The 24,626-nt window shown below is 42.1% G+C and overlaps 2 protein-coding genes across 4 annotated transcripts in view; one reads left to right on the forward strand and one right to left on the reverse strand.

Annotated features, from left to right (window-relative positions):
- Window positions 1–17,529, reverse strand: part of GPAM (glycerol-3-phosphate acyltransferase, mitochondrial) — a 37,346-nt gene extending 19,817 nt beyond the window's left edge. Inside the window, exons 1-11 of one of the 3 annotated variants that reach the window (XM_081189359.1) lie at window positions 17,337–17,529; window positions 14,402–14,529; window positions 12,417–12,539; window positions 12,124–12,197; window positions 9,089–9,202; window positions 8,222–8,371; window positions 7,561–7,657; window positions 6,822–6,958; window positions 4,712–4,811; window positions 2,597–2,809; window positions 2,081–2,194 (exon numbers count right to left, since the gene is read on the reverse strand). In XM_081189359.1, coding sequence (XP_081045485.1) covers window positions 2,081–2,194; window positions 2,597–2,809; window positions 4,712–4,811; window positions 6,822–6,958; window positions 7,561–7,657; window positions 8,222–8,371; window positions 9,089–9,202; window positions 12,124–12,197; window positions 12,417–12,539; window positions 14,402–14,500 — 1,221 coding nt within the window. In that variant the 5' untranslated portion in view covers window positions 14,501–14,529; window positions 17,337–17,529. Of the gene's footprint in view, window positions 1–2,080; window positions 2,195–2,596; window positions 2,810–4,711; window positions 4,812–6,821; window positions 6,959–7,560; window positions 7,658–8,221; window positions 8,372–9,088; window positions 9,203–12,123; window positions 12,198–12,416; window positions 12,540–14,401; window positions 14,530–16,837; window positions 17,225–17,336 lie in introns of those variants that run through there. The other 2 variants (XM_081189360.1, XM_081189358.1) reach the window with 2 other exon arrangements.
- TECTB (tectorin beta) overlaps window positions 14,540–24,626 on the forward strand; it is a 49,445-nt gene continuing 39,358 nt past the window's right edge. The window contains exon 1 of the mRNA XM_081189431.1: window positions 14,540–14,934. The gene's annotated coding sequence lies outside the window, so the exon portion shown is untranslated. The remainder of the gene's footprint in view (window positions 14,935–24,626) is intronic.

Genomic DNA, 24,626 nt, shown 5'->3' on the forward strand with positions numbered 1-24,626 from the left:
CCGTTTCAGCAAACACAGCAACGAAACAGAGCGGGTGGGCAGTAAGACCCTGAGGCAGAATGCAGGAAAGCAACCACTTCCTCTTCTTGCCTGGAGGGGAGGGGCTTTCCCTGCTCTTTGTTCCGTTTCAGCAATCGTGAAGCCCGATTTGATTTTTGTCTGATTTTTCGGCTCTAGGGACCACACATTCGCTCCATAACACGCACAGACATTTCCCCTTCCTTTTCAGGAGAAAAAATCTGCGTGTTATAGAGCGAAAAATACGGTAAGTATTTTCAAATATAATATGATACTGGGCAGTATCTTCATAAGTTTTGCTGGTGCAAGGACTTTTGGGCTTTGCAACAGAACTTCCCCTCCCTCTCCTCCCCCTGCGTCCCTCTGAATCTGTTCTGGGGTTTCAGCCAGTCCTCCAGAACAGATTTAGGGAGGACACAAGGATGTGCAGACAGATGAGAAGGAAGGAAAGTTCTGTTGCATAAGAAGAAACCCCTGTGCTAGTGGAAGGACTTCATTGGATAACACCCATTATATCCAACTACACACAGGTTGAAACATATGTATAGCTTGCTGGGTGTGCTGATGAAGCCAATTTTAGGCATGTAGGAGTTGTGATAGAATTAAGGCTTTCTAAAGTGCAGAACAAGTTATGAGAACACCTTTATATGAATAAAGAATAGAAAAGAATAAATATATGCCACTGGTAATTAATATTATAGGATATGAGACCTTGCTATCTCAGTGAAATTGACTTATTTATGAACTCATTAAGGATATAAATCCTGAAGCTATCCCTGTGTAAATGATAGGAGGTACTGGAATTAAAGCAATATGCACTTATTTCGAATTTCTGAACACAGAAGGGGATTATGTTCTACTGGCTTGCTAAATTATGCATACAAAGCTACCTGTCAGGAACACCGCTGCAATAAAACTTAATTAGAAGTGCCCTGCATATTTCCATCAGCTGAAAAAGTGACAAGAAGCAACTTTTTTCTTAGCTCATACCACATTCCTTGGTGAGCCAACATTTCTCAGGCAGCAAAAGTACATGATGGCCTGACTAGCATCCCATTGATTCCTTTTACTTAAGAATTCTAATTTGTTTATTATTAGCCCCCTGGAAATCCAATCCGCCATTATATTTGTACAATTCAGCAACGCACACAAAATTGGTTTATGGCTGGAAGCGGAGAAGTAAGACCAACGGCTTCTGTGGGATCTCTTTTGGAAACTAGCTAAAGACTACAACACTAGATATGCAGAACTGGTAATATTAGCCCCTTTTTTGACATCTTCTTCTGTACTATTAGAGTTGGTGCATCTTAAGTGCTGTTATCCTTCAGCTGTAAGTGAATTATATTTTAACTGTAGAATCAAAGATTTATCTCTGCATTCTTCTGCAGCTTTATTGCTATTTAAAAACTTCTAACGGTTACACGTATGATGGAATCTGTGGTAGGGGTGTGACAAACACAATCAATCCAAACAGCTCAACAGTTTTAGATCCTATGCATGCATCCCCCCCCCCCCCCGTGAAATAACAAACTTCTTTTTTAACTGCCTGCTATATATCCTGACAAAACTTCAAGTATAAAATTGGACTGGTCACGAGTTTCCATTCTGTCCTAGTGATGGAGAGAAATGAGTTCTCCTATGCTCATAGGTAAGAAGACTCTTCTGAAATCAGGAGGCAAGCAATCATTTCTCTTCTCCACATTGAGAGATAGCTTCAATCTATGGGTCATGTAAAACTGCTCCATTGAAGCAACTTTATGGTCGGATACCAAAGCGCAATGAAACAGTATGAGTAAGAAAGGGGTGATGTGGGAAAATACATCCACAGGTAGCTCTGGAAGAAGGAACCAACAAGGCATGCAAGACAACGGGGCAGGTATCGCTGAATGGACTAGGATCCACAGCTGAACAGACCGCTGGGCCAGGCTGACTAAGACAGAACAGAAGTTCACATGAAGTCCAATTTTTCTTTCTTGTCTAGTGACATATAGTCTTAAGAATATTTCATCACCATAGGTGTAACTCTGCAATAAGAAATTATGTTCATATTATATGAACTTACTTTCAGAGAAAACGGTTGAGCGAAATCTACCCTAACACAGCCGTAATTCTTCCGCAGCATTCGGAAGACTCCTCTGGCCACGCTCCAAAGGCTTTCGTTCTTCTTGGGCTTCCCCTGTGAAACATCGGGAGAGCAAGGCAGTTCAACAATTGCATCTAAAAGCTACTTAATGTTAAACAAGTTCATAAATCCAAGCCACCTAAGTATGCTCAGAAATAAATCTGGGCAACAGCTCAAGCATCGTAAAAAGCATTGTGGTCACTTGGGCCATTTCCTCTAAGCCAGACATCTATTTGGGTATTTCAAATGCTGTTTATGAAAATCATTATTCAGATGTCATTTTCCCTTGTATCTCGACTTGCTACAAATAAGTATTTGCGAAGATCAGCATGCAATTTATGTTTCCAAGGTCCTGCTTTCTGACCAAAGGGGACACATTTTTATCACCAAGATGGTTACAACTGACAGTGATCTAAATATCTGCTGAGCGGACAATAGCATTCCAAACACTTTTACCAGCTGTTCACTGTTGTAGTGGCCTTCAATGATTCTATCATAGGATATTCCCACGGGTATGATTAGGATGTCTGGAGTAGCATTTGAATACAGAGCGTCCACCACTACTGATAAAAGGCCTGCCCTTCCACAGGATGTCTTTCCACTCCGGGACCGGGTGCCCTCCAGGAATATCTCTAAGAACTGCTGCTGGCGAAGCAACTCTTGGATATGCTAAATGAAGAATGAACAACAACCAAAAAATCAGACACAAGTTATTTGCATTCCTCTTTTATATCTGTAATAATATCCTCCCTTGCTGCATTTTTTAATTATTTCTTCCTGCTGACACCCTCACTGTACTGTGGCTCAGTATCCACCAGAATTCCACTAATCCTCCAATCCAATAAGTATTTGTAAAACAACTATATTGTTGGTCTGTACGTAATTACAAACTATTATATTGCTGCATACCTAAAGAATCTCCCAAATTTTCAGAAATCACTTCCTTTCTTAAAGGAAGGGGTCTGAGTGCTTTTTCACAGGAGCATCCAAACTCACTGGCAAGTTTTCAATCCTCATTTTCTTTGAAAGTCATTTTTTTTCCAGGAAACAGAAGAAAGTATATAAAACACGCACGCACACACCCCTTTTAAACCAGTTTCTGAGACTTGAAACACTGGAGAACCTACACAGGATTTCTAGCAAAGTAGGTGGCACCAAGCCCAGCATTGCACAATATAATTCTGGTCCATGCGCAGTGATCCCATTAGTTTTATTGGGATTACACAGTAACATAGAAGGACAATGAGTGCTGCAAGTTTATAGGTGTCCTTGACATCCGCTGAAAGGACTACCAATTAAGGGTATTCAAATGTGCGAGACTCCTTCGGTATCTGAGGTACAGGCATTTCTGCAGATACTCCATACAGTACACAACAACACTAACAGCATCACAAACTTGTGTAAAACATGTTTGCTTTGTATTATACAGTGGTACCTCGGGTTAGAAACTTAATTCATTCTGGAGGTCCGTTCTTAACCTGAGGTACTTTAGCTAATGGGGCCTCCCACTGCTGCTGCGTGATTTTTGTTCTCATCCTGAAGCAAAGTTCTTAACCCAAGGTACTATTTCTGGGTTAGCGGAGTCTGTAACCTGAAGCGTCTGTAACCCGAGCTAGCACTGTATTGTTTTTAGAAAGGTTATTTGCTGTTATTTTCTGCTCTATTTTTAACTTGTTTTATTATATTTTGTACATTGCCTTAAGACATATATGTGGAAGGCAATTAATAAACAATATACAGAGTAATTCCGCAGAGTAATTTTTCTTCAAAGGGGCATATCCCACCACCTACTGCCAATATAAAGAACACCCTCCAGATTATATTGGAACCTGCAGTCTTACAGATGCCTCTGGACCACAACGTCCATCCATCCTTGATGGGTGTTGGACTCCAATAACATATGGAAGGCCAGAGACTCCCCATCCCCGTTCAACTGTATCTTACACCACACACATTTACCGTATTTTTCGCCCCATAAGACGCACCGGCCCATAAGACGCACCTAGATTTTAGGGGGGGAAATAAAGGAAAAAAAAATTATTTCCCCCCCAGGTGCGCTGCGCTAATCCAGAAGCTTGGGGCAAGCTGAGGTCAGCGCGCCCCAAGCTTCTGCGTGCCGGCAAGCAGTCCGCTGCCGCCCCAAGCCTCGCGCACCGGGCGGGACCTCCTGCCGGGTGCGCGAGGCTTGCAGACACTCGCCCGAAGCAGGGGGAGCCCTCCAGAGGGCTCCCCGTGCTTCGGGCGACAGGCTGCCGCCCCAAGCCTCGCGCACCCGATGGGACCTCCTGCCGGGCGCGCGAGGCTTGCAGGCATTCGCCCCATAAGACGCACCCCGATTTCCCCTTCATTTTTGGAGGGGAAAAAGTGCGTCTTATGGGACGAAAAATACGGTAGATGCAACTAATTCCTAATTATTAAGACGTTTAAAATGCTACCTCTTCTTCTTTTTTTGCTATTTAACTGTTGAACCTTGCCACAAACCTGCCCACCCCACAATCAAGCCGGAGATGGTGGCCTGGCTCTTCAAATACTTTGCAGAGATAAGCCTTGAATTAAGAAAAAGATACATACCACATACAGCAAGGTTCTGTACAAAATATCTTTACGGCCATCGGGCCTCTCATCCAATTTTCTCCGTATAAAAAACCCTCCGAGCTTGTGGATCAAAGTGCTATGGGTAAAGAAATACCCTTTTTTATTAAAAGGCTAAGAATGTTAACATTAGCACAGGCTGTTGTGTCCACAGTGTGATATAATCATACAACTCAATGATTGATCTCTCTGCATGAGAAAGCTACACATTAAGTTCTGTAGTAAAAAGGTAAAGGTAAAGGGACCCCGACCATTAGGTCCAGTCGTGACCGACTCTGGGGTTGTGGCGCTCATCTCGCTTTATTGGCCGAGGGAGCCGGCGTACAGCTTCCGGATCATGTGGCCAGCATGACTAAGCCGCTTCTGGCGAACCAGAGCAGCGCGCGGAAACGCGGTTTACCTTCCTGCCAGAGCGGTACCTATTTATCTACTTGCACTTTGATGTGCTTTCAAACTGCTAGGTTGGCAGAAGCAGGGACCGAGCAATGGGAGCTCACCTCGTGGCGGGGATTCCCTCGCTTGGCAGGGGGTTGGACTCGATGGCCCTTGTGGTCTCTTCCAACTCTATGATTCTATGATTCTAAACTGCCGACCTTCTGATCGGCAAGTCCTAGGCTCTGTGGTTTAACCCACAGTGCCACCCGCGTCCCTGAGTTCTGTGGTACTGCAGACAAATGTTGGTAGTCCATATATGAGCACAAGCTCTCCAGTACACAGAAATTAGGGACAACAGGCTTCGTAGAAATCCTTTTATGGTGACTACCAATATATACGTTTTTCAAAGCAGTATAATTTTGGCTCCAGCTGTTTTTAAACAACTTTCCTTTCAGAACACAATTTACTAATTATTTCCTATGTCACTTGTTCTTAAAAGCTAAATTAAGAAAAGTTTTGACACCATAATTTTGTTATTAAAATTGCCTTGTACTAGAGATCTTTACTGGTTCAACCAGACAAGATTTATTTGGCCTGGCGAAGATTGCAATATTACATATATAGAAATAAAACAAGCCTGAATTCCCTCTTATGCCTTAGAATATAAACAGGTGAAAATTTAAGGAAGTAACAAACAAAATGTCAGTATGGTATACCTTATGATAACAGAAAATTAGCAAAGTGGCTCACAATTTTCACATAAAATTCTTACAGCGTTCGCAACTCTAACCAATTATTCTGGTCAGATCAATGAAAAATGGGGAAGAAAAAGATCAAGTCACACAACTATTTGTATAAAGGCCCTCCCATCTAGCCAAAAATTTGTGGCCTAACATTTTGTGACTTAAAATTGTGGCTCTCTATTATTTATACCTAATAACAGCATATAACACTGAATAAAAGGCTACTGTAGAATTTAATAAAACTACAGTATAGAAGATTGTTCTGACTAAATCGTCTACCATTTCAGAGATTCAAATCCTATTTACACTAACTTGGGTCCCTCAACTCACTGAAACTTATTTCCAAATAAGCATGCATAATATTAGACATAATATCACCGCCAGGACTTTCAATCATAAATAGAAGGTGCCACATACATTATCTTGTGTTATATGAACATGAAGCAGACTACAGCATATCTAAACATGATGTGTGCCTATCTGCTGATACACCTTTTATCAAGGAAGTTACATTTGCCTCACTTTCTATGGCTGAAAACATTCTGCTCCATTAACGGTCAAGAATTACACACCTTTGAAGCTCACTAAATTAACTGAATGCTTATTTTGATGACCTTAGGAAAATGTACCAGGCACCACCAAGTGTTATGAGCAACTAAGGATTGGGGCCAAAGCCTTCACTGGTTTGAGTGCATATATATATATATATATATATATATATATATATATATATGCTAATAATTACATTAGAATGCAAGAATATGACCAATACTGGCATATTAATTGGATTCCTTTGCCAATATAAAATTATTCCAGCAATTGCAGGCCAAGTGTTAAAACAAACAAGACAGTTACTGGGGCACTGAAAGGTAAGCACAAAATTTATTTGCCAGCATTTAGCTAGGATTTTGATACAGTAATCCACATGGCCGAAATGAACAAAGTGAAAGTATACATGAATAGAACATTACCTGAAAATGGGGATATTCAGATTATTCCCTGCAGCAATGTACGGTGCTTTGATGTTATGACAGAAAAGAATGAACGTGAGAAGCAGGTAGTCAATATGAGATTTGTGAACAGGTAGAAATATAAGCGGCAAATTCAGCTGTAAGAAGAAGAAAAAGAAGCAATTATATAAATACCCAAACAATCTGGTTTTAAAACTGTATTTTTTAAAAGTCAAAATGTGTTTTTGACAAGTAATGCAGGCCTGGTAGGTACACTTTCTACTCTTTATGCAAAACATCTGAATTGCCAGCATGGGGTGAGTAGAGGTGAGGAGCAGGAGGCACTTGTATTATAAAAAGTATCCCCCAAATAATTCTGATTATGTGCAACCTTTTATTTTCACTGAATACAGTTGCATGCAAACACTACGTAACATACCACAGTTGAGAAAAGGACTTTTAAGGATATTATCTATGGCTACAGAGTGGTTGGTTTTAGTAAATAATAAATGCACATATGTATTTCACAACTCTTGACAAATGGATTTCATTCCAAAATAGGCACAGTTAACTCCAGTAATTAGATCTAGGTGAATTTGGCCCATATTGACTCTTTTCAGATTGAATTCCAGTGTGCTAAGATTGATTTATTTTGCCAAATTGTTAAAAGGGTCCTGTAAGGCCCAAACAATATTAGAAATGGAACAATGTCATATTTCTTCTCTGAAGGGATTTTTTTTTGCCTCAGGGATTTTATTACCTCTGTTGCTGCTTTCACCATCTCCAATTGGCCTTTGTGAATCTGGATATTCCAAAAAAAGCTGTTAAATAATTTCAGCAACACCCATCCCGTTAACCTAAAGGGGGCAATAAAAGTTGAGCCACCATATAATAGTATTCATGTTTTATATACATTTTTAGTTTCAAGCAGAATGAAACAATATAAGAGAAGCATACACACAGAAACATGCTGCCTTTAAAACAGACACTACTGTAGAAATACAGAACAGAAGCAACTAAATCAGCAGTAATGAAAAATGTGCAACAGTTGCAAAAATTCTATATGAAACAAACTGGTTGTTTCTTAAAAAAAAAACAGACAACAGTTGTTGCAGCCTTAGTAAACATAGCAAGAAGTTTACATCCAGTTTGAAAATGCAGAGAGTAACTTTGTGATGATAACATGAAATTCATTTATGACAAAATGTTATTTTGTTTCATGGAAAAGTCTGTATTAGTCTATGACGCAAGACACACACACTATATATTCTTCAAGGGCAAATACCAGGCCTTTGAGTTCAGCTTACACCACAGATAAGAGAAGCAGAAATCTGAGGCAACTAGAAACAGTTATCTCCATGTGAACACAGGTTGTATTTCAGCACCCCCTGACACCAGCAGCCATGATCTAGTTTCATTACCTGATCAAAGCAGGCGAGACATTTGCTACCATTTCCTGCAGAATTTTTCTAGCTTGCTTCTTGACTTTGTTGACGTTTCTGGGGTCTGGCTGACCAGAGCCACTCACAGCAGACATTTCTGAAGCTTCCTGTGCAATAGCATTCTGCACTCTAGGTGTTACAAATAGAGTAAGATGATTCTTAAAATAAGCTCGATATTTCACCTGTTTTTGAGATGCATAGACAGACAGACAGAACGTATAGCTACAGAATGTAGGGGAACTTGTAGTGCAATTATATTTACTCATGAGTACTTTTAAAATTAAGGTTCCAGTACAGTGACACTTTCCTAGTAGAAAAGCACACACATATACACATACCTCAAATGCACAAGGCAAAATATCTCAGTGTAAGGCCAGTATAAAGCCTATAAAGATTTTAGAAGTCTTCAGCATCTGGGGAGCAGTAACTAGTCACTGAAAAACAGCCTTCCTCAACCTGATACCTGTTGATGAACTATAACTCCTAATATCCTTGACCACTGACCATGTTGACTGGAGCCGATAGGAGTTGTAGTCTAGAACTTCTGGAAGGCAAGAGGTTGGGGAAGGCTGGAATAGAAAAGCTGGTGTACAACTCAAATTAACTTTATATGTCACACAATTTGACACATTATACACAGATGCCTTCATAATGGTTGCCTGCAGATTCCAAAATTGTGGAAACAAGTATCTAAAATATCAGGCACTGGGCATAAATAGTAGCAAACTCGGCTTCATTGATTTAAAAATGGGATTTCTCAAAAAGGACAGTTCTTTTTCAAAGAAACCCAATAAATTGTATTGACAATGGAACTTTACAAAAAACAATGGTATTTTAATTTCTTACCTGTTGCTTTTCAGCACATTTTCTGTCACATTATTTGCAAACATACCCTTATGAACATCCCGTTCTTGCACGAAAAGAACATAACAGAGTCGCCGGGCAAGCCAACCTCTGTGCCTGCAACAATACACAGTAACTTAGCAAAACACAACCATGAGAAATATTGCATTCAATATTGTCAATCATATCCCTATCAGAACTAACTTTAATTGGTTAATTGATTAAATAGGTAGGAGTCAATCAGAAATTGGTGAGGATAAGAGTTAAAGCAAACCCTTTTTTTGTTTAAAGGCTAGTTTGGTCAAGTGTGTATGCATTACACAGTATGAAAAAGAAAATATTAAAGCAATCTTCCTTCCAAGCTTTTGTTTATTAAGCTGTTAAATTATTCTCAGATACTTGTTACCCCAAAGATACTCCTCAGATATTGACCCCAAAGCCACACATTCTATTAACCAATCCAAGCAAATACAAATTCTCACCTTGGACATCATTGCACTTCAGTAAAAAATCATGTACATGTGTAAATGAATATGAACGAGTCTTGTGGGGTTTGAACTTTCCAGTTAGCAGACTTTTTCATTTAAAGGTCCAGGAGTTCTTCCAGATTATATAATTAATTCAGAGATATGAAAGCAAAGTTCTGCTCCTGCAATGGATTTTACCCACTTCTCCTGCTGACAGCAGCATATCCCAGTAACTGCTTGAGCATAAGGAAATCTTACAGAATTGTGGGCAATGATGAAGATAGAGGGTGGAATGTAGGGAAGCTGCACTGCATGACCTTTCTACTCATCCATAGGTACCACTAGAGCCAATCTTCTATCCTTTAATCCAGGAATGGGGCACTTGTGGCCCCTGACATGTCGCTCCTATCATTCCTGACCCTTGGCTGTGTTGAAAGTTGGAGCCCACTAACATTTGGAGAGTCACATGTCTGCCACCCTTGCTTTAATGCATGGTTAAGGTTCCTTTAAGAATGAAATGAAGACACTGTCTTTGAATCTAAATGGCCTTCAAAGCCATTACAATGTGAAAATCATATTGATGGCTGCCTAGTACCAGAAAATATTGGTAAGTAGATGCTTGCAAACCTTAAAATGTGATGGAATTCTGAGGATCAAATCCATTGCATTTGCAACCAACAAATGTTTTACAGCCCATTAATGTATTGATTTTGCATGTACTATTTTTAAATGTACTATTTAGCAGACTCTCTCTGTGAACAGAGTCCCGAATACATAAATCCTTTTCTGATATGACTGTCTACTAAAGAGAACAAAAGAAAAATCTAAGTTGTGCTGACACTGCATTTTGCTGCTGCTGCTGTTTAATAAAAGTCTGGAACTTTCAAAGCTATTTTAAATTAGGTATTCAGCAATTTATTCATTCAAAAGTATGTCTATATTCTTACAATTCAACAGATATCTGGTTTTACCATAAGATTTGATTAGAAAGAAACTCACAAGTAGCTTTACTATGTCCTTTGGGGGATCAAGTTCCAGTAATTTAGCTTGAAAGAAAAATGCTATAGGCCATCCTTTGCCAACCTGGTGCTTGCTAAAACTTGTAATTCTTTTCTCACTTCTGTTACATGTTTGCTTGGTCAGAGAATGAGATATACATCTTACTGATCAAAATCTATTCTTTCCAACACTCCAGGTTTTGTACCAAAAAAATGCATTTTTTTGTGCAGCATTTTAGGGTTTTTTTTATAATCACCATATATTCAGAGATGAAAGTATTTAAAATGTGTAAGTGAAAGGCAAAAGCCACATAATGAATAAGATTTACTATCCGGATTTACTAATACGCAATTTCATCAAGTCTGATGAAACCAGTATCTGTTACAAAAACTGTACCCAATATTGTTGCAGTACCATCATAGGAGTGGACTTCACAACTGGCTAGTAGAAAAGTTGGCTGACAAAAATTCCAGTTACATTTTGGGGATCCTGCTTTTTAGTTGACAGCAACTATTTATGTCAGTAGTGCAAGCTCAACCTGTACATTTGTGATTCCGCAATGAGTACCTCACGTGAACTCATTGTTTCTCATTACTGTAAGCCAGAGCTTTCCAAACTTTTCATGTTGGTGACACACTTTTTAGAAATGCATCATTTTGTGACGTGGTAATTCAGCTTTATTGGCAAACCGAAGGTTAAACTAACTCCTTTCCAGCCCTGGGAAGCACGTGGGGAGCGTTTGTGCGACACACCTACACACTGCAGTCGACACACTAATGTGTCGTGACACACAGTTCAGATAGCTCTGCTCTAAGTCACTCTCAAGTATGTATGTATGAGCTGCAAGCCAATACGTAGCCTATTCTGGAAGTTAATTCAGTAAAAGAACAACATTAACACATCTTGGTTTTCATTCTTGTTGCTTATCCACAAAAATAATACAATACATATTGGCTTGGCCAATTTAACTACTGTTTAAAACAACCTATGGTGTACTTTAGGTGTGAGGAACAGAATCCAAGTTGCATACCATATCCACTTTTGAGAGGTGGGCGGAACTGCTCACCCGTCAGTCACCAGATGGTACATGACATTAGGCAATTCAACTTCAAATGCAGAATTGGAAGCACATTTTTTCATTTAAAAATCTGGATTGAAGCAGGGATTATAACTGAAAGCAGGGCTTGCAGCCTTCCAGGAATTTAAATTTAGAGCCATCTAATAAGACCCACTTTCTGCAGGGATCAGCTCAACTTCAGTGCCAATTTAAAAGGCACAAAATGCAGTCTGTGCTTGCCAAGGAACAATTCAAAGTACAATTGCAATACGCCAGCTAAGCAGCACGTGAGCATGGCTGGGGAAGTGGAGAGAACAGCCTCACCGGCCATTTCAGGCCCCTTGATGGGTGTGATTTGGCCCATGAGTGGGAGGTTCTCCACCCTGGGCTTAATATGAATGAACAGTGATATGAACCAACATAGTTTGTTTTATGCTATGGCTTAATGTGACATGCAAACTGGGCAATTGCTTTGTGAACAGTAGCATTAAGTATACAAAAAGAAAGCGGCTTACCTTGTGTGTGTTTCATTAATATAGATGACATTTCGAAGGCCCAAAGAAGGGATACTGGCATTAAAGAGCTTGTCCTGAAAGTTAAGAGAGAAACATGTCTTCCATTTCCAGTCATGGCTTCATAAGGACCGCAGAGTTTATATATTATGGTGCCTTTATTTAAAACAAGGACACGGAACACAAACCAACTGTGACAAGGTAGAATCTGAATTGAAACAATTAGATGTCAGCTACTGTGAATGTTATTACATGGAAAGTGTGTTTCAATTAGTTACCAATATAGTCTAATTTACCCGGCTTTGAGGAGTGCATACGTAGCAACAGCGCCCCACAAAGGGCCGATTCCGGCCGAGTAGGGTCTCTTTCCATTTCAGAGTGGCTGATCGGAAGACAGTAGGCCTAGAATTGCACTCTCCCTAGAAAACAGTAAAATACAGTAAGTGAAGATAGCACATTAAAGTCCATACACTCTTTCCTATATATGAAACAGAGAACGCAGAACCCTTTAAAAGATACACTGACTTCAACACAGATTCCTGTGCAAGCATAATCCTCTTGCTGAAACAGATCAGACTCTAAGTCTTGACCTAGCCAAAGTTTATTACCCAATTACATGACTAAAGGTTAATCTTTTAATAACAAGATGTGATCCAAGGCCAAAACTTCCGTGCCTATAAAATCCCAAAATTCCAACCACTGTGCAAGATGTATAGATACACCTGTAAAATGCCATGTTACAACTCTCCTGCACATTAAATAAGCTCCATTTGCACAACACTGCATGATGACAAAATAGAAAGTATGCTTGGGTGTTTTTTTGTTAAGATCACATGTAGGATATGCAGGGGAGAAGTTACCACATATGGTAAGTTTTTTTAAACATATAGTGTGATGGGGAAATGCATAAAAACAAACAAGCGCTGCAATCCTATGTACACTTGCTTGGGAGTCCCATGAGAATCCCATGGGCTTATTTCTGAGTACACGTGCCCAGGGCTGGCCTCTAAATACAGCAAGAATTACAAGTAATAGAGGGACACAAAAATGACTAGATCTTAATTGAAGAGGTTAGAGCAGACAGAAAAGTCAGAAAGCCAAATAAAAGGTAAAGCTTAACCAGAAAAAAGTAATCATTCCACACCTTTATTGGTAGCATTTGACTAATATTCGCCCAGATTTATTAAAATAAACAAAGTGAAGACCCTCTAACAACCCTAGTCATTTCTTAGCTTTTCTTACTATGATTTCACCAGGGACAGTTTGCAACACTAAACTTTTAGCTCATCTTTTTAGCCTTCTCTTTTATTGCTCTGACCATCTCTCCAAATCTCTGAGTTTCAGGTTCAAGCTTCTCCTCACCCATCAATATTAGATAATAGGTATTTTTCCTACCCTACAATTCTCATCATCTCCTTCATTTCATAAGTAACTTTATGCTCCACCCAGACATATCTATTCACTACTCCTCATGCTGATCGCCGAAGAATTGATGCTTTTGAATTATGGTGCTGGAGGAGACTCTCGAGAGTCCCATGGACTGCAAGAAGATCAAACCTATCCATTCTTTGGGAAATCAGCCCTGAGTGCTCACTGGAAGGACAGATCCTGAAGTTGAGGCTCCAATACTTTGGCCACCTCATGAGAAGAGAAGACTCCCTGGAAAAGACCCTGATGTTGGGAAAGATTGAGGGCACAAGGAGAAGGGGACGACAGAGGACGAGATGGTTGGACTGTGTTCTCGAAGCTACGAACATGAGTTTGACCAAACTGCGGGAGGCACTGGAAGACAGGAGTGCCTGGCGTGCTCTGGTCCATGGGGTCACAAAGAGTCGGACATGACTAAACGACTAAACAACAACAACTCCTCGTGCCTATTTCAAGTCCAGAGTGTGCATCTTCAGATTTTTTTAAATCTGCATTAGATCGCCCAGAAATCCCCCATATCTATTACAGTACATCTTATTTAGACCACGAAGTCATTAGACATGGTGCAAACCCATCTCTTTATGCATTATTTTAAACTCTTGATTTTTTCCCTGTTTCATATTTAACAGTTACAAATAGAGAATCTTTTATGTTTCAAGCAAAGATTATCACCACAGCAGAGATTATCACCAGCAGAAAAACTTACTACCCTTCCTCATAAACGTACTGAGGTGCATTCCTAATTTTCTGAAATAAGCAGAAGTGTAAGCTGATTTTCTTAACACTGGGAGAATAAGTCTACACTTAAGCAACAAGGTGCTTATGAAAAAACTGAAAGCTATATCTTACATACCCATTCTTCACTGGAGTGTTTACATCTAGTCACAGTGCATTCTGCCAAGGAAGAATAGGAAACATCTATTGCTCCAAGTGACAAAGCAGCGTCATCCATGACACAGAGCTTATATTCAATATCATGAGCTAGAAAAGAAAAGAGTCAGTGTTAAAGAAAACAACTATGCGGCATGCCTGAGAAATCTTTCTTATAAGTGACATAGTATGTTCCTCTTTCCAAAGATCACTTGCTTCTTCTCTTTGTTCCCTGAAGCTACAATCCCATGTACACACTCTCATATTCACTTCCTAGTAAACATGTTCACCATGAGGCTTTGCGGTCAAAATATAAACTTGTTCCCTTTCAGTAGCCCCATCTCATTTTGGAAGTCACATTTGGTCTTCACATCTGCTCCATTCACATATGAAGAGGGGAGTGCAAATTACTACAAGGGAACATGAGTGAGCAGAGCTGAAAACCCACACCCTTCTCTAACCTGCATCCCTGCTGCCATATCCCACACTTTGGAACCCCCTGCCTATAGGCATCAGGTGAGCACCTTCACTTTTTGTCACTTACTGTCAGAGCCGCTTCCAGGTCCCAGCTCACAGAGGACCACGCTAGCCGGCAGTACTGTACAAAAGTCTTTATTGAGTTACAGTTTCCATTTCCGAGCCGCAGCGCGCAGCTCTACGTCTTAGAAGCTAGACCGGCGAAGCTCCGTCTGAGTCTCCGCCTCCTGTACACCAACTTAATACTCTAGCCTTACTCCACCTCTTCCGTCTTTCCTTCCTCCTCTGGGTCCCTCTACCCCCCGTGGTCTCTTCCTTCCTGGACTCTTCTGACGCTGACCCCCCGGACTCTTCTCCCTCCTTGCGGCGGGCTTTAGGACCTGGCTCCCTATCCGGGCTGCTTACTGTGCCGCCTTCCTGTGCATTTGAACTTGGCGCGCGCGCCCAGCCTTCAACCTTCCTCTTGACCGTTTCCTCGCTCCCCGATGGAGGTGTGGCCAATCCTGACTCATGCCCTCCCGCTTGCGGCGAGCCGCCAGATCCCGATACCTGGGACCCCTCCCCCCTACTGCGCTCTGGTGGGGAAGCTGGTCCCGACTTCCAACTGCTGCTCTCTGAGTCCCCTCTGGTCCCTTCTTCCTGGGGTGTCCCCCTAGGCGCCCCCCTTGCTCTGACCACTGGTGCCCCTTTCTGTGAATCTTCCGATTCACTGGAAAGACTCAGAGATCTCGGGCCGCTGTCATCGCTCATATTTCCTTCGGATTCCTCCCCCTCGCTCTCTGTTTCCTCCCTTTCCTGTGCCTCTGCTCCTGAACCCCTGACACTTGCTAAAATCATTTTTCTTTAGGCAAGTCTATCCAGATATGTGGGACACGGGTGGCGCTGTGGTCTAAACCACTGAGCCTAGGGCTTGCCGATCGGAAGGTCGGCAGTTCAAATCCCCACGACGGGGGTGAGCTCCCGTTGTTTGGTTCCAGTTCCTGCTAACCTAGCAGTTCGAAAGCACGTCAAAGTCAAGTAGCCTGTTAATTAGTATGGAAAAAGGTATGCTAGAACTCACCAACAGCAATTATCATCATTAGGAACATGATGCTCCATGGCCAATGAAAAAGAGATCTAAGGCCTTTTCCAGGCTCACCTGGAACTAAGTCACACTGAACCCATTAGGATTTATTCCCAAGTAAACAAGGATAGGGACTGAGTGCACATTAATTGAAAAGGGGGAAATTCACATGATCTCTAGAGAAACAAAAGGTTCCTCTTTCAGACCCTTCTCTTTGAGTAGCTTATAAATTATGGACAGTTAAAACCAGGTACTTTAGCCTAATTTGAAGCAGCATCGTGTAAGGATACACAGCAGGGTCAAAAGCTCTGCTATAAATAAAGCACAACTGCCAGACGGTAGTATCAGGTGTTGAATATCTCTGAGTAGCAGAAGGCTACTGCCAAGGGATTTCACTCAAGCTATGTAATCACCAGGGGAACGGCACCCATCTAAGCCAAGTTGGCAAGATGGCTGAAAGGACTTTCACACAGGGTTAGTTAAGTACACCAGTGACGGACAACTGCAGGGTCAAAAGAAAAGGGGAGAAGGAGAAGCAGCCCATATTAAAAAGGAAATTGGCTTTCCTTCCACCATCTACTCTGAACTCAAGTCCAAATGCACTAAGCTGGTTCTCACAGCTGAAAGAACGTCTTTCATCCACTTTTTGTTTCCGTCCACTTTTATGTTTGGTACAAAAGGCACCAACATAAAAACACAGAGATGCATTGGCGCAAATGGGCCTCAAGCAGCCAGGCTTTTGCAAGAACCACTCTCCCCACCACACCACACCACACCACACACCACACGTTGCTAGTAACAAAAGCAACACACATATTTTTGCTAGAAGCCCATAACTCATAACTTTTGAACATCCTAAAGAGCTCAGCTATGACTTACAGAGGACACATTTTACAATGGCACTACCATGCTCGTTTCTAGTACTCTTGCTTCCTTCCTCCCACAGCTCTTAGGCTGGCCAGAAAGAGGTCCAGCTCCATATTCCAACCCCCTCCTCCCGGTGCTGAATCACCGGGCGCAGCTCATCCGCACATGGGTCCATGCATGCATGTTGCTGCAGCTGGCCCTTGCCACCTGTCCCTTATTTCAAGGCACTGTCCCTTCCGTGGACGCAGGGCTCCTTTTATTCCAAGTTCATAAGCAATGCAATTCGTTACGTTCCTTGCTGTGCTGTCACCGCCTTGGGGCGCGCAGCACAGAGTGGCAGGAGGCGATGCTGCTCCGTTGCCCTTCTCCTGCCCCGAGCCACAAGCCGCCAAAACCGCGACCTCGCCCCCCCCCCCAAGCATCCCCGGCAGAGGCAGCACTGCGTTGGTCCAAGCCTCCCGCGCGCGCCTCCCCTCTTCCTCCTCCTCCCGCAGCGCCAGGCTCGCCTTACCAGCAGCGCCCCTTCAACACGTTGCCTTCAACCCCCTGCTTCCAGGCTCAGCGCCGCCCACCGGGGCACTTTGGGCAGCCGCGCCGTCTGCGGGGGGGACCCGTCCTTGCCCGCGGCACCCAGGGCTGCCTAATCGGGCCGCTGGCGCAGGCTCGCCGGCACTTGCTCTGGCGGACTGCCCGGCTGGACTGGCTGCCTCGCTAAAGCGGCCCCGGCAGGGGAGGGCGGGATGCTGACGCGATTTCCGGAGCGCCCGTTGCCATGGCGCCGGGGACACGCCGACCCGCCTCTCCCGGGCCGGGCTCGCGGGGAGGCGGCAGAGGCGCCTGGCTGATCGTGGAAGCTTGGGGGGAATCGTGGCCTGCTATTTTTAGAAGGGGGCGGCGGTGGTGAGGAGGAGATCAAGCAGGAAAGAGGGGATCGTAGAGTTGGAAGGATCCCAAGGTTAATCTAGTCCAGTGTTTCCCAACCTTCCGACCTTGTTTCCTTTCTGTGCCCCCCATGGATGTAGGCAGGGGGGCAGCTGCTCCCCAAATAAGTAAAAATCAATACAAATCTGAGGTTCTGCCCTCCTAACAAAGACCTACCCCTTAATAAAAATCCTGCCTGCTGGTGGCCATCCCTCTTACTCGTTTGTGATTGGTCAAGCAGGTAACCTGCCCATCAGGATTTTTTTAATTTAAAAAATGTTTATTTCCCCCCTTCGCTTCTTACTTTCCTCTGTGGTCCCCTAGCCTCATGTTATCCCCCTCCCATTCACACGATTTTCACCTGGGGGCACCGCAGGCAGCCATATGCTCCCCCCCCCCTTTGGGAAACGCTGATCTAGCCCAACCCCCTGCAATGGAGGAATAACAATCCCTCCTCCCATCGCCTGCCGTGCAAGAAAGGGGGATGTGAAATGGGGGCAGGTCTCCCCCCCCCCCCAGCTTTGAAGTCGGCAACTTCCCCTGCAGGCTCACTCCTCTGACCTCTGCATCACAGGTGGGGTGTAGCACAGAGCCTGCTTTGCATAACAACCTAAGGAGAGCCTGCTGGGTCACGCCATGGCCCCATGCTAGACTGTATGCTGTTCTTACAGTGCCCAACCAGATGCCTGTAGGAAGCCCGCAAACAGGACCCGGGCACAAAAGCACTCTTCCCCACCTTCTGGTTTGCAGACATTGGTATTCAGAAGCACTGTTGCCTCCTTGTTTTATCACCCTTTCTGGGCACTGTGATAAAGAAGATGGGGTCCATAGTGATGCTTACAGATAAATACAAACAACAGCCGCTGCCTAGTCAGTCTCCCTCTCGCAGCAGTGCTTACGGGGATGCAAAGAGCAGCTGCTCAACTTTTCAGTCATCTACACTCTCCCTCTAGGTGGTAGGGATTCAGAAGGAGGAAGAGGCAGAAGCAATGACTAAGCTTTCAAGAAGCAGCATGCCCTCCTTGCTTGCTTCCTCACTCTGGATAGGCCTGTTGGCCCCAATGCTTCCTGAAGAATCAGCCAAAGCCGGAGGAAAGGCAAGCAGGCAGAGAGAGGGTGTGAGCAATAGGAGCCAGGAACTACGCTCCGCCTCAGCACCAGATTTAGGGTGGTGTGAGTGGTTCCCCCACCCAGGGTGCCAAGCCAAAGAGACACAAAATTCAGATGATCTATAACTGAGAATATCCATTTGAGGGTGCACAGGGTGCCATATTCCGAAAGGGTTACCAAAGTCCTCTCCTGTCTTCCTCCACAGTCAGAGGCAGCAATGCTTCTGAATACCAATTTCTGGAAGCCACAGAAGGGGAGCGTGCTCTTGCTCTCAAGTCCTACTTGCAAGATTCACATAGAAACTTGTGGACAGCTATCACTTTGCTCAGTCCCTTGCTGCTGAAAGAAATACCAAGCAGTTGTGTGGAGACAGCAGCTGCTCTAATGGCCTACTGACAACAGCAGGGGTCAGCAAACTTTTTCAGCCATGGGCCAGTCCACTGTCCCTCAGATCTTGTGGGGGGGCTGGACTATATTTTGAAAAAATAAATGAACGAATTCCTGTGCCCCACAAATAACCCAGAGATGCATTTTAACTAAAAGGACACATTCTACTAATGTAAAAACACGCTGATTCCCAGACCATCCACCGGCCGGATTTGGAAGGCAATTGGGCCTGCTCCGGCCCTTGGGCCTTAGTTTGCCTACCCATGGACAACAGTCTGGGTTACCAACACCTACCAGGCCCCCACTGTCCTTCCATCATTGTTTCCAGCTACTAGCCACCACCACTATAATTTCCATGCATTACAACCACTTCATGTGTCTTGGCAGTTTTGTGATCAAGTCTCCCAGCATCTCTTATCTCTTCTAAAAGGAGCTATAGAATGCCCCGTTTTGATTAGAGCCATGTCACTGTGGATAGGTAAAGCTTAGCCCCTAACCATTTCCATGACTTAAACTGCTTCCCTGAGTCTTCTGTGAGCTGAAAAATGGGGAAAGCACAGATACAACATGGATTCCTGTGTAAATGGTTGATTTGTCTTGACAGTGATTTGTCATTGTGTTAAGTGTCAGCCTACTTTACTCAAGGCACACTTTTCTACATGTCTAGCATATCCATGCAGGAAAACAACATGCAGACCACGGCTAGCCAATGTTGTTGGACAACAGCTCCCATCGTCGTCCCTGACCATAGGGCATGATGGGCGGGACTGATGGGAATTGTAGTCCAACAACTTCTGGAGGGCACCGTGTGGGTGGTACCCCCAAGATGGCTCATCATCTCATGAGACATCATATACATTTTTTCATGCTTTTTTCATACATAAAAGCATGGTATCCAAAGGAAAATGATCATATACAAGATAGCCTTTACTGTGAGTGTCAGAGGAATGTTACTGCAGAGGATGCAATATGTGTTTGTGGAGATAGCGTTGTTTCTTATAACAAATTCTACTGGGGAGTTACCCAAGCACAAATTGAACATTGAGTTAGCTACATTATCTTTCTCTTCATTTTTTCACACTCTTATCAACAAAGTTACTGAGCAAACAACATAAAACTGTATGTGCCCTTGGAAAAAATCTCAGGAGCAAAGTGATCCTAAAAATAATATGTGTGCCTAAAAATCATAGGACCAGTACTTAAGTATTTAATATTTAAGTAAGCATGCTCAGGATATCCCCCCCAATCTGCCTTGTTTTAAGAAATCAGCTTACACATTAAAAGTTATTAAAATGCAATATGATGATAATGATAATATTTACAATTACATTTTACTGGCAGAATAATTGCAGTTTAATGGCTGAGCAAATTTCAACTCAATATATTCAGCTGCCAAATGCCTATACTATTTCAATTATATTTTTCATCAGTTTCTAAATGAAACTTTGCCCAATGGCACCTGTACTGGTGATCCAACTCTGGGTATCCCAGACTTGGGGGGGGGGGTAATTTTTATAGAACTGTATGCACAAATAACAAGTAAACCATGCTGTGATTTCATGTTTACATAAATGCTGGGTTAATGCTGCACCCAAATCATCCAGTAATACATGCTTAGGACAAATCCACATTTGTACAAAAGCAAGGAAAGTCATCCATTTGAAGATATGTCAAAGGATCACATTCTATTAGAAGATGACCTAGATTTGACTGAAGTCAGGTTTAAAGATAAAGGACCATAGGAAGGGCAAGCAGTGATCTTCAAGTTGCCCATCAACAGTGAACACCTGGACAATAGCAAAGTACAGTACATAGATCACTTGGCCACAGTCTATTGACATTTACTTGTAAATTTGCATCTCTGCATATAAATTTGCACACAAACATTTTGGGCAAATTCGCACCCTCTTTGGCAGTATTAAAGCAGCCACTCTTTCTGTAACTGAAACAACAATATATTCTCCCTGTTTACCACTGCCTGCTCTTCTGTCCCCTATTTCAAACTAAATTGTAAGCTACTTGGAGCAAGGATCTCTTTTCTGCTGTGTAAAGCAAATTGGTGGCACTATATAAGTGACAAATAATTAAAGGCGGGGACATGATAAGTTATCCTGCCATCGTTAAGAATCATGAATGTAAGTTTAAAATGATGCTTTTATGACAGACAACCCCGGGACCGGGGGGAGGGGACGCTGGAAGAAGATTGGATTGTTTTTATTCTATTGTACTTTTTTGTATTATTATTAATAGAAATGTTTTATGAATGTTGGGGAAATGTTGAAATGAAATTACTTGGCTCTTGTTAAAATGTTTAAAGAATTAGGCAAAAAGGTAATGGTTATGAGAAGTTGGTAAAAAAGATTTAAGTTGTAAGCTCTAAGGTCGTTTTTATAAGATAAAATGAGAATAGAGTAAGGTAACGTAATGATAAAATATTATGAGTTATGGAAAGGATTTGCTGCGATAATTATTAATCAAGATACAAGAGATGGGAGGAGGAGGAAGTCATGGAAAGAAGGTAATGGAATTTGGAGAATCTGATAAGGATGGTTTTATTTTTTCTTCTTTTTTCCCCCTCATGATTTTGTTTTTTTTTTTTGTAATTTTGTCTTTTTTTGTGTGTATATTTTTAAAAAAATTCTTTTGTTTCAATAAATATCATTTTAAAAATAAAAATAAAATGATGCTTTTATTTCCCTGATGTGCCTGTGTGCGCACATGTGAACACACCCACCAACTGTATTTTAACTGGCAGTAGCTTTCATTTGGGAGGATTAGATTAGATAGCAGATTTTGATAACAATGCTAGTTAAGGATATAAAAATATTCTTTTCTGTATAATATTCTACACTCAGCAATGTTCTAGTCTGTGAATTAATTTTTAATGTTTTCCTCTCTGGGGCGATGGTGTTCTTGTTCTTGTTTTCCTTTTTGGCAGCTTTATTCATGGGAGAATAAATTTCCTTTGAAGTGAATGGTTGCCAGCAATGGTGTACTTACAAAAGATGAAATCCATTAAAAGCTTTGGACAAGAAATCCCTCCGTGTATGTAAAAAGGTCTCCATTTTGTATTCAGAGCGTGTGTGTGTGTGCGCGCGCGTGTGCAATGTTGCTATGGAGTTGAGGAAATGAGAATAGTTTTAGAATGTGCCTAAAGGCATTGGCTTCTAGGACTGCATGATTTCTTTAAAAAAGGAGAATCAGAAAACATAGTCTTTTGATGCTACTTAAAGCTGTATTCTGTTTTTATTGAAGTGATTTAGATTTTTGACATTAGCCTTGGTAGAAGCTATCTTAAAGAATGTCATTTCCCCCTTCACCTGTCTTTTAAATTGAATATGTTTTCAGTGTTCAGTTGGTATACATGTATTTTGAGTTTTGTAGAAAAATTGCAATCTTTTCTTTTTTCATGTGGTGGCCATGTGTTTGTGTGGTGACAGGCTATATATAAGAGCTAATGTAAGCATAAAATTGCATCTGATCTGTCTCTTGCAAATACCGTAAATGATTGCACTTAATATCTGCCACGTACTCTGTTTCTAGCAATTTCCACATAACTACTTTCACAAGAAAAAACAAAGACACATTTACAGAAGAATACTGTACGTTTGTTTGTTTGTTTGTTTGTTTGTTTGTTTGTTTGTTTGTTTTAAAAAATGAAAGTTAAAAGAAACTTTTAAGCTAAGGCACTGTTCAGAAACCAAAAATGCTACAGAGAAGGCAAGTGAAGGAAGGAGTCAAATCCACAAAGGATCTTTTGTTTCCTTTGACCAAGTTTGCCCTCCCAAGAATACAAACAATCTGGTCTATTTGGCAGTAGAAAGCTCCAATAGCAATATTATTGCATTTTGTATATATTACATTAGGGACATTTGCAGATTTAGAGAGCTAGTCTATTGCCTGATAAGGCTTCATGACAGTAGTTGTTCAGCTGTCTGTTGTAACCCCTTAGATAAATTATTTCCTTTCTACTTGAAAAGAAATAGAACATTTATGAAGCCCATATTCATTTTGTCATGGTTTAGAGGTGGAAGAAGTCCAAACATTATCTCAGCTCAATAATGATGGGAACAGAGAGCTCATTCAGGTTATGTTCTAAATGCTTTTATTTGTTTCTTATTTTGCATTAGCACAAAAGGGATTCAATATTATTGGGTTTTTGGATTTATCAGCTATTCAAACTTGCAATCACAGCATTGTCTGCCTGTTAATTCATTACTACTAAAGCACATTTACAAAGTCCAGGATTGCAGACTTCTCCATAGTTACTGCTGGGAGGTGGTTGCTTGGAATATAGCAGGATTGGCAGGAGATGGGGACTGCACCACCCATTTGAGTTTTTCCAGTATGCTCAGCTTCCTTTTTTCAAAAAATGATGTTTTCTGACTGACAGAAACACTTGGAAAACACCAAATGTTTTTCAAGACAAGCCCAGAAGGGATCCATGCATTGTTAACTCCAAGTCAAACTCAGAAGTATGCAAAGCATTTTGGATTTCCACATACCCAAACTCAGCTTTGTTGACAGATGAAACTTCATGGCATAGCCTACATAGATAGTTGGAATTGTGGAGAGCTCATTCCAATCAACAGGGAAGTAATCAAACACACCTTATAATTACTTCCTGCCTCCAGTCAATGATACAAAGACTGCAATTTCCCAGCTCTGGATTGGAACCAAGACATAGTCATGGATTTGGAATCGGAGTACACACAACCCTAAAGAAACTGAAGCCTTGGTGACTTCCGGGGGCGGCGCGAAACTGTAATGGCGGTCCTCTTCGAGCTCTGAAGAGGGGCTCCGCGGAAAAGGGTCGTTCGCTGCGGCATAGCGACGACCCATCAAGATAAACCACGGGTAGAGTGAGCCCGTGGCCGTGGGACTCGGCGGGCACCAGAAGCTGCTCCGAAAACACAGAAGGGACCCCGTAAGGAGACCCGGAGTGAAGGAGGGGTAGCGGTGCTGTGAGTTCATCGCTCTTTCCGCGGAAGCGAAGCCGCGCGGCTGTTACAGATGAGCGCTGATCCTTCTTCCTAAAATCAACGCTAAACTGCAAGCAACATACCCGTGAGTAAAGGGGTTTAAAATTTGGCAAAAGAAATTCGGTAAATCTGGCTGAAAGCGGGAGACGAGAAAAGGGAAGTCCGTCTTCCGACATTGCTGACAAGATCAAAGCAAAGCTTTTAAAAACGGAAGCGCTTGAAACGGGACTGTGGGAAGCTTAAACTTTTTCGTGCTATAAGATCTGCTTATTTTATTGAGCTGAAGGTGGAAATGGACATTGACTAAAAGAAGTAGTAAATGGTGACTTTCCTCCTATCTTTTTTCTCCTTTGGGCTGTATTTCTAAAGAGCCAGATTGTCGGGCTGCCAGAGAGAGAGAC

The sequence above is a fragment of the Podarcis bocagei genome, assembly GCF_964188305.1.
Source record: "Podarcis bocagei genome assembly, chromosome: 4".
NCBI classification, from domain to species: domain Eukaryota; kingdom Metazoa; phylum Chordata; class Lepidosauria; order Squamata; family Lacertidae; genus Podarcis; species Podarcis bocagei.